This window comes from Sinohyriopsis cumingii, chromosome 5 (assembly GCF_028554795.1).
Source record: "Sinohyriopsis cumingii isolate HCF-2022 chromosome 5, ASM2855479v2, whole genome shotgun sequence".
Taxonomy (NCBI): domain Eukaryota; kingdom Metazoa; phylum Mollusca; class Bivalvia; order Unionida; family Unionidae; genus Sinohyriopsis; species Sinohyriopsis cumingii.
In genome coordinates this window covers 121713200-121722805 of record NC_142965.1, presented here as the reverse complement: position 1 = coordinate 121722805, position 9606 = coordinate 121713200, and the positions used below count along the sequence as shown (strand labels likewise).

Genomic DNA, 9606 nt, shown 5'->3' with positions numbered 1-9606 from the left:
CACCTTGAACTCTTGTTACGTAAATGCTATTTACAAATGACCATTATCTCATGGTACAATATACAATGATGAACGAGCATTAAGCAGACACTATAGATGAACACACGGATAGAGGAGGTTGCTGGTTCGAACCCCAGCCGAGTCATAACAAAGACTTAAAAAAAAAACGGTACTAATATCTGCCTTGCTAGACGTTCAGTATTAAGAGGTTAGTGTTAGGACTGGTCGGCCTGGTGTCAGGATAATGGTTCTGGGTGGGGCATGATGCTACATGTCTGCGGCATGGTGCCCCAGTGCTGAACATCACTATAAAACTGCCACACTATATAAATCATGGCGATGTGACTGAATAATTGTTAAGGCTAAGTTAAAATTCCAAATCACATACACGAGTTGCTTCATTTCCTTTTTGTCTCACTTGAGAATTTATATTTAAAACAACTAAGGAATTACTATAGTCATTTCCTTTCAAATTCATTTTCAACTGTTGTTGCAAGTATCTGATTTCTTGTAACAACACTCTGACGTCTTCATAGTTCCAGTCTATAAGAAAAAAAATTCTGCGTTTTATGCGCGCTTGTATTCTGTTATTATTCTGCTTGAATCAAAGTTATGCGTTATATTCAATTTATTTTTCTTACTCAAATTCAGATACAATCTGTAGGAATTTGATATTGAACGCTTAACTGTTTTGTCATAGACTGTGCGTGATATTAAAATATTATCAATCGAAGGGACAAATAGAAGGTCTACATTAGCGATGTGTGTGTGGGGTGTGGGTGTGGGTGTGGGTGTGGTTGGCAATTCACAAAATAGTTATCTACATTAGAGATGTAAACTTAGAATTGTTCCATAGCTGAAGGTTCCGCGAGAAGCCCTTGGCTATGTCATCTATAGTTCATGTCTAAACATGCGACCAGGATCATCCACGACGATGAAACCATCTCTGCTCATTAATTATCCAATCAACAATGTTTATAGCGTTTCAGATATTACACCGTCAACAACTGATCATTCTGGAAAGAACGTCAACCGTACTGTTGAGCGAGTGACATTTTGCACGTGCTAATCAAGATAATCAAACCGGGAGGATTAAACAAAGACAAGAGGAATTAAATGCAAAATGATTATAGATGGATTTCCATCAATGCGAGACATTTAAAAGCAGTGCCATACTTTGCAAGCCTGCACACTGTTTATAATTTGATGTTTTTTAGAGCAGAGAAAGCAAAAAATATTATATAGCAGATGTCAAAGTCAAGAGGACCATAAGGATTGCTGTTTCCCGTGTAAAAAAAATCCAAATCAAGAGGAGAAATTTCAAAATAATTACAACAGTTCTTGGCGTATTATCTCTGCATGTATATAACGATACTGTACAAGTTAATGCTAAATCAATATTCATAAAAAAATCTTACCTTTAGTTAAATAACATCAGAGACCTTTCGAAAAATATTATTGTATTGATCATGCTTGTGACTTTGGATATATTTAACCAGCACACACACACACACACACACACACACACACACACACATTATTTATATAACATACAAATACACATATTTCACTTCAAATGGTGTTAGCACTCTTCCAGGCAACCTTTTATTGATCGAGTGAACGAACTCCTCACATCTCTGCGAGTGTGTCCGCTACAAAATGCAGTTCTACGATTTTTCTTGTTCATAATCACATATGCAAATTGATAAGTTGATTGTTTTCTTTTTGAGTTTATATTTTTATTCACATTTTATTAAATCAACATAAGACACACTCATGATTTAAACACGAAATATGATTTTTATGAAGAAAGTAGTGCACTACAAACACGGTTAGCTACTTGTACACTGAACCTGAACTGTCAGGCATTCACGAACTGGCATACGGACATTAGCGTGGAATAAAAACTAAGTAAAATGACGAACGAACAAGAGGTAAGTAACATATTTTAACATATTGACAGTTCATCTAAGTCATTTTTCTGCTTTAATTAACATTTCTAAAGATTACAAAATTCCCTCTCTCTCTCTCTCTCTCTCTCTCTCTCTCTCTCTCTCTCCCCCCCCCCCTTTGGCTAGTTTAATAATAATTTTCCATCATGAATAAGTCCAGAGACATCGTCGTATGACACAAGCGAAAAACGCCAACGCTCATATTTACGTGGATTTTGGCCTGTATCTAGCTACGATAATACAGAGAGATCAAGAGAGAGGAGGTGGGCGAGGGCGACTCAGCCATTTAAAATTCGTAAAACGTACAATTCGAATATCATTCCTTTTTGAATTTTCGGAAATCAATTGCCTGTGAACCATCTATCTCTCAAAGGGCTCCAACAACATGAGTCTTGATGTTACAATGCACAGAATACAACTAATGACGTAATTCAAGTTTGTACTGAGTAATATTCGTATCAGTCATATGTTTCAAACTGAATCACATCTTATAACGTTATTAACATAACCTTCACTTTCATAAGGATTTGAAGGAAAATAAACGAAAATACGAAAATAAAAGAATAATCTCGAGTGAATATTGTGAAACAAAATCAAACAATTAAACGATTGGAACGAATTCTCTTTTGGTTTTAACAATACATCATTCAAAGTCTCTGCGTTTTGCACTTGTCACAACTAACAAATTATGGCATATAAATATAAGAATTCTACTATGAAAGCAAAATAGCAACAACACACATTTCACTTTCGGGGAAAATTGTGGCGTTTTTTTTCATGTACAGCATTACTGATTACAGCTATACTGATTACAGTATTACTGATTACAGATACACTGATTACAGTATTACTGATTACAGATACACTGATTACAGTATTACTGATTACAGATACACTGATTACAGTATTACTGATTACAGCTATACTGATTACAGTATTACTGAATACAGATATATTTTTCAGTATTACATATATACTCATTACAGCATTGCTGATTAAATATATACTAATTACATCATTACTGATTACTGATACACTGATTACAGTATTACTGATTACAGCTATACTGATTACAGCATTGCTGATTAAAGATATAATAATTACATCATTACTGATTACAGATACACTGATTACAGATACACTGATTATATCATTACTAATTACTGATTACAGTATTACTGATTACTGATTACAGCATTACTGATTACTGATGATAGCATTACTGATTACAGGTATACTAATTACAGCATTACTGATTACTGATGACATCATTACTGATTGCAGATATACTGATTACAGCATTACTGATTTTATATATATATATATATATATATATATATATATACATATACATATACTAATTATAGCATTGCTGATTACATATACACTGATTACAGCATTACTTATTACAGATATGCTGATTACAGCATCAATAACCAATCAAAACTTCATTTCCAGTCAATTTCCCTAAGTCAGATATATCCTAGTCTCTTGGCTCATCAAACAGCATTTGATCAAAAACAACATTCTCAACAAATCACACCTTATAGTAACGAATATTGATCTTGATAAGAATTACTTGTAAAACAAAGCTATTTCTGTGTACCCAAACGTGACCCAGTCTTTAAATACATTTGTATGTTATAGCACTTAACGCTGATACTTTTTATTATGCGTGCTCTTTTCTTAAAATTAATATATGTACACTCCCTTCAAAATATGAGACACAGCAATAACAACAAGGAAACAAACACGCCCTTTCCATAAAAAACCGGTAACCCCCCCCCCCCAAAGAAAACAAAACAAAATCATCATAAACAAGCGATATTCATATACAGTACAATGTAAAATGACCTTAATCATCGGATACAACGGAAATGCACGTGATTTATTTCGTCGCTTTGTGAAAATAATATACATTTTGTTCATACAGAAAACTTAAATTACTTTATGGCTTTACGTCTATGATTTTCATCCCGGTGTTTTATCGCTTCCTTAAAAAAATGTAAGGAAACATATGCTACTTTTATAAAATATTTGTTATGATAGTATCCAACAAATTAAATTACCAGGGTTAATGGGATTTCAATTATGCTACAACGTTTCAAAAATCCGTGTTCATAATATATGTACTTCAATGCATTGATTTTAAACGCGTGCTGTACAAGAAGAAAAGCAGGACTACTTTTAAAGTTTGCTATTGTCCACTTTTAATTCCTAAAACAAATATTTCTTTGAAAACGTTTAATTTCAAAAGTCTTACTTTAAGTTTAATAATAAATATAATTAAATTTAAAAGTTCTTAAATATAATAATAAATTGTTTCCACCATGGTGGCAATGGAACATAAACTATGAAACTTTTGCCAACTAATGTTATGGAGCTTTACAGTAGGAAAGTACTTGTACCACAGTCTGAAAGCAGTTATATCCACGAATATTTAGTGAATACGGGGCTAGAACGCAGACCAACAAATACATTGCAAGAGATCTATATTTATTATGTGTCTATAGAAATGTGTCCTATGCCAAAGGACTGATAACCTGTCTCTTCGAACTCCTGGATTATTTCTGCATCCAGAGCAGTCTTCAGTTCAGACCAGAACAGCCTGTTCTTTGTGCTTTGTCGTGCCCACTCAATAGGTTTTGAGGTCCTGAAAAGATGCTGCACGGACGTCTTCATATGATTGATGCATATGCCTTCGAGGAGGACAGGAATCAAGAATCGTGGACCTAATTTGACGGCTCGTGCTTGGGCGACATTCATTTGGTAGTTACACCATTGGCATGCCATAAAGTTCTTGGATACTACTAGGATGACTGTCTTGCTTTTATAGATGTTATCAACAATCTCATCACATCTTGCCACACCAGGGACAGAATAGCGATCACTGATGTAAATATTGTACTTATCTTCTTTCAATACCTTCAAAAGGTCGTGAATGACCCAGGCACTATCTTTTTCAGCGTAGACTAAATAAGTGCTATATTCGAAGGTATCTCTTAGTGGATTGTATCCATCGCGCCTTTTTTGACGCATTTTGTGAAGAAGAAATTTGATTTCCCATCTGTAGACGAACGCTATAACGAGGACAACTGTGAAAACCAAACAAATAATGACAGAACAGACAACACTCAGCACAAGTTCAGCGTAGTTACTTTTACAATTGCTTGGTTCAGCAGTTTTCAAAAGGACGTGATATAGCGTATCTGGTTTGTGACATCGATAGTCATCGGGATATCTAGAGAATAGGTTCTGTTTGTTGGGGTCGCTTAGCACATTGTCTATCCATTTCTGCAATTTGACTATCTCGCAGTCACACTGAAAAGAGTTGTAAGCAAAGTCGAACGTTTCTAGGCTTTTGAGCGTGGCTGGAGGGAAAGGTGGTGCTGGGAAGTTGCTAATTAAATTGTCAGACATGTTCAAAACTTTTAACTTTGTGAGGTTCCGAAAGGCATTCATCGAAAAATATACAATCTTATTTCTATATAAATCCAAATGCTTCAGGTTCGGAAAGTTTCCAAGAAACTCGTCCGGTAATTTACGTAGAGAAACATGTCTCATAATCAGCGTCTCTAAGTGGGATAGGTTAGTTAATTTTTGGGTACCGACGCTGCCGAAGTCATTATCTGACACATCTAATGAAGTCAAGTTAGGTAAATAATTGAATATATCACTGGCAATCTCCTTATCGACTTCAAAGTTCAGACCATTTCCACTTAGATCTAATTGTTGTAGTGAATCACTTTTGATGGCTTCACGTCGTATTCTCCTCAAGGTTGTACGCATTTCACTCAAGATTAAAGCTTCCAAGGAGGTCAAATTTGCAAAACTGTCATTGTTGGTAATGTCTTCCATGTCATTTCTGCTCAGATTGAAGGATTTTAGGGTTTTAAGACAGTTCCAGCTCGGTGAAGAAGGAACAATTATTTGATTCCAGGATAAATCAAGATTCTTTAGGTTTTTGTAACGTGTTTGTCCGGTTTGCTTATCACAGAAGACCGGAGGAAAGATATTAATCTGGTTGTGAGACAGATTGAACAGTTCTAAGGTCTCAATTCCTGAACTAAGATTAATCTTATTGATCCAATTGCCGTGTAAATCAAGATGGACGAGTTTCGTGAAATTTTCTAAAACTTTGTCTTCAAATTCTATTATTTGGTTTTCACGCATGCTGAGATAGATAAGATTTCTACCCTCGAAGTATTTGAATATTCCCTGTACCTCATTCTGTATCAAAAGACGATCTAACTTTAGTGTGTGAAGCGGAGCTCTATTAAGACTGCCAAGGGCTCTTTGAATTGATTGGAGGTTTTCCTTCGTGTGTACGAAAATTTCGTTGACACTCAGATCTAGAACTTCCAGTTGTGTCAGATTAGCAAATACATTTCCATCCATGTGCTTTATTTTACACTTTCTCAAGTTCATGTGTGATATAGTCTGAAATGAACACGTAAGATTGCTGATTTCCTTCATGTTCAGTGTGCTAATGTTATTGTTAAAAAGGCATAAATATTTTATACCACAGGGAATGCGTGGAATATATTTTAGATTCCGATCATGACAGTCGATGGTTTTATTTTTGCAAATGCAGTTTGCTGGACACTTGACATTTTTGCAATCCCTTTGGTAAGTACTGACCTTAACGGTTTTACACTCTTGCACGAGAAAGAGAATCACTGTGGCAACAAAAGATCCAACAAGACACATTCTCTGGCGCATCTTCTACGGTTTGTAAGGGTTTCACCTAAAACGAGAAAGAACGACTTTATAAATGCATATTAGAAGCTTTCCAGCAGTCATACAAAGTTAAATACGACTCAAATATGACGATCTTGTTAGATTGGCAGACAAACACACGGTTGCTTAGACTACCTGATAAAGGCAACAACAGTTTGAAAAAATATAGGACGAACGAACAGACGGACAGATAAATAGATCGACAGGGAGAGAAAAAAAAACGGACGACCAGACAAATAGATGAACACAAACAAACGAATCGGCTAAGAGCGAACGGACGGATGGGCAATTGGCGAACGGATGGTTGAGGACACTGATGAACAGACAAACTTATAACTTACGGACGAATAAAACGCTGAAAGGACTTACAGATATGGGTGAACTGGTTAATGGACTGGCCCATATGGAAACAAATAGATGGAAAGATTTAGTGGGTAAACTGAAAGAAATAAAGAAACAGACGAGAAAACAGTGTTTGGAGCAGTTAATAAACTGTCTAATGCATAAGTGAACAGATGCACGGGTGGATTTTCCAAACTTTACATAGTATTCTAGTGTTCAAGCAAGTTAGGGTCCGATTAAAACGTCTATCAGACACCAAATACTCCAATTGGATGGAAGATAGTACGACTAATTCTAAGCCCATTCTTCGTTTCAGAATAGGAGAAAATTGAAAATGCCCAGAAACTTAAATTTTAAATAGATTATTTTGATGGACACATTATATTCGAAACAAAATACCGCGGTTGTATTGACGTACCATTCCAACTTTTAGGTGCCTCTGACATTAAGTTGTCTCTCCCGCCCCTCCCCCCGCCACGCAATTCGTGTTAGCACTGAACTGGTTCTGCCGTATGGACCTAGACGTTACCGATGCCTTCTTTTTTCTATTAAAGTGATAAATACAAGCATAAAATATTCATAATGCTACAAGGTTTATATGTGTGGATTTTCATTACGCATACCATTCATTATCTCAACACAGAGTTGTAAGCGGCATGGTGAAGGGAGGAAATGCTATATTTTAGCTGCATTTGAAATATACCTGCTTATATTATACACACATTCCTTTCACCACCCTGTCTATAGATACAATTAATATATGATTAAATGATCATGATTGGGTATTTATCGATGAGTAAATTTTACCTAATCACACACAAAGTAAGTAAAGTCCGAAGGACTTTATGTAAACTCTGTGAGTGATTAGGTACAATTTTCACATCGATAAATACCCAACCATGATCATTTAATCCTTATAATTCCAATTTACTTCCTTTCTAACATCAGATCAGCAGATTTAACCAACAAAACATCCACTTTTATGTACATCGAAGTTTTCTTTCATTAGCCTCTTAATTGCGATATAATACATAGCCCTATATTCGCTATTGATTGACTGATCGATTGGATTTACGTCGCGTGCGCCCGGAAGGGCATGTGTGACGGGTTTATTCCCACACAGCGGGATGCTAAATGTTCCTGGGCGAAGGAATTAGTGCCACATCCCCTAGGCGTTTATGTGCTCAAGGAGCATTGCTAATTTAGCCGTCAGGTCGTAGGACTATATGTCTCTAACGAATGGAATGAAGGGCTTTCATGAGTGGGAATGGGCCCAACACACACTCATGTTAACAATGAGTTGATTTCAGTCCGCATTTTCTGTACTAGCTGTCGACCCAAGCAGTATGTAACGCCCGTTGCAATTGGTCGCAACGATTAGGTCACATCGGGACACCTAGCTTTAGGCGGGTGGAAATTGTTCCACATTTCCGCCGTTACACGATGTCCGAGAGAGGCAAGAGAGCAAAGAACACGGCAAGCCAGCCATGGATATCGTGCACTCCCAAGAATGTCAGTTCGTACTAGTCAAATTTAGTCTAGTTGTACTAATGACAATACAAAATGCCAATAATGTGTTAGCCAACTGTGCAGTTGGGTCAAATCAAAACAAGTTGTAAAATTTTCCTACGTCCTATCAATCGTAAAAATTCTAGTACATAGTGTACGTTGTAGATGCCCTACACATTTTTAATAACTAATATGTCTCAGCGAAATATACAAAGTTTGGTCTCTGTTAGGTCATAAAATTTTGAACCGGTGGATTGACGGATCAAGTTAGTGTACATACTAGTTTTATCGAAACTGGATACTAAGCCAAAATGGTTCCCTGGATAAGAGGCAGTATTGGTAGTCCTTAGAAGGGCTTTTTTTTAAGCAGAAGTTCCACGTTTTTCTTCTTTACATTTCTCCACAGTCCTTTTTCCTCTCCGGTAATTTCGGGGAAATGGTAGCTGTGTAGCGTAAAAGTGTAGTTAGCTGCTTCTACTAGCGGTTAGACTGGATAGTTCTTGTAGGCCTCTTGATATAATTGTGCAAGGATTCTACACCATAGTGTCACTCGCTATTCATTTATTTTTGCGTTTATTTATGTTAGGTGTTTCATGCACGCGTTGCACGCTTATTTGTGCCCGACTGAGGCAAAGGAGGTAGTGATCAGGAAGGCAGACGACCATCTGTAGGCAGGAGTCCGCTCATTCCAGGGTACTGGTCTAAATGGATGTACTTGCACGAATTTTGAGTTTTGGTTCTTGTGTCTGAAATTGTTCTAAAGATGAGCTAGGTTGGATTGGCTGGAGAACTCTTTGCTGCTTTAGTGTTAGTATGGTCTGTATCACATAATTAGGCCGCATTATTACTTCGGCTGTCTTTTATGTTAGGGCTAGGAAGAGAGCAGAGAAGATTTTTTTTAAAATATTAATTTTGTTTATTTTTTAAGGATATATTTGGGATTTAAGAACACGGGAACCTTTGCGGAGTACTACGGTCCCTAGAGACGTATAAAAAGCGCCCGTCTGTCTATGCATATTTATCTGGTTTTAGAGAGTATTTTGGTGGGTTACGTATGTTCTAC

At 36.4% G+C, this 9606-nt stretch overlaps 1 protein-coding gene across 1 annotated transcript; it reads right to left on the bottom strand.

The window, feature by feature from the left end:
• Positions 1-4412: 4412 nt before the first annotated feature.
• Positions 4413-6697, bottom strand: LOC149800090 (toll-like receptor 2). The gene has a single exon (XM_089957191.1). It carries the CDS (start codon positions 6672-6674, stop codon positions 4452-4454), a length of 2223 nt encoding a protein of 740 aa, XP_089813317.1. The 5' UTR covers positions 6675-6697; the 3' UTR covers positions 4413-4451.
• Positions 6698-9606: the final 2909 nt, after the last annotated feature.

What these genes read in the sequence shown, in the direction of transcription:
- LOC149800090 (XM_089957191.1), bottom strand. Translation starts at nt 6,674, where the DNA reads ATGCGCCAGAGAATGTGTCTTGTTGGATCTTTTGTTGCCACAGTGATT.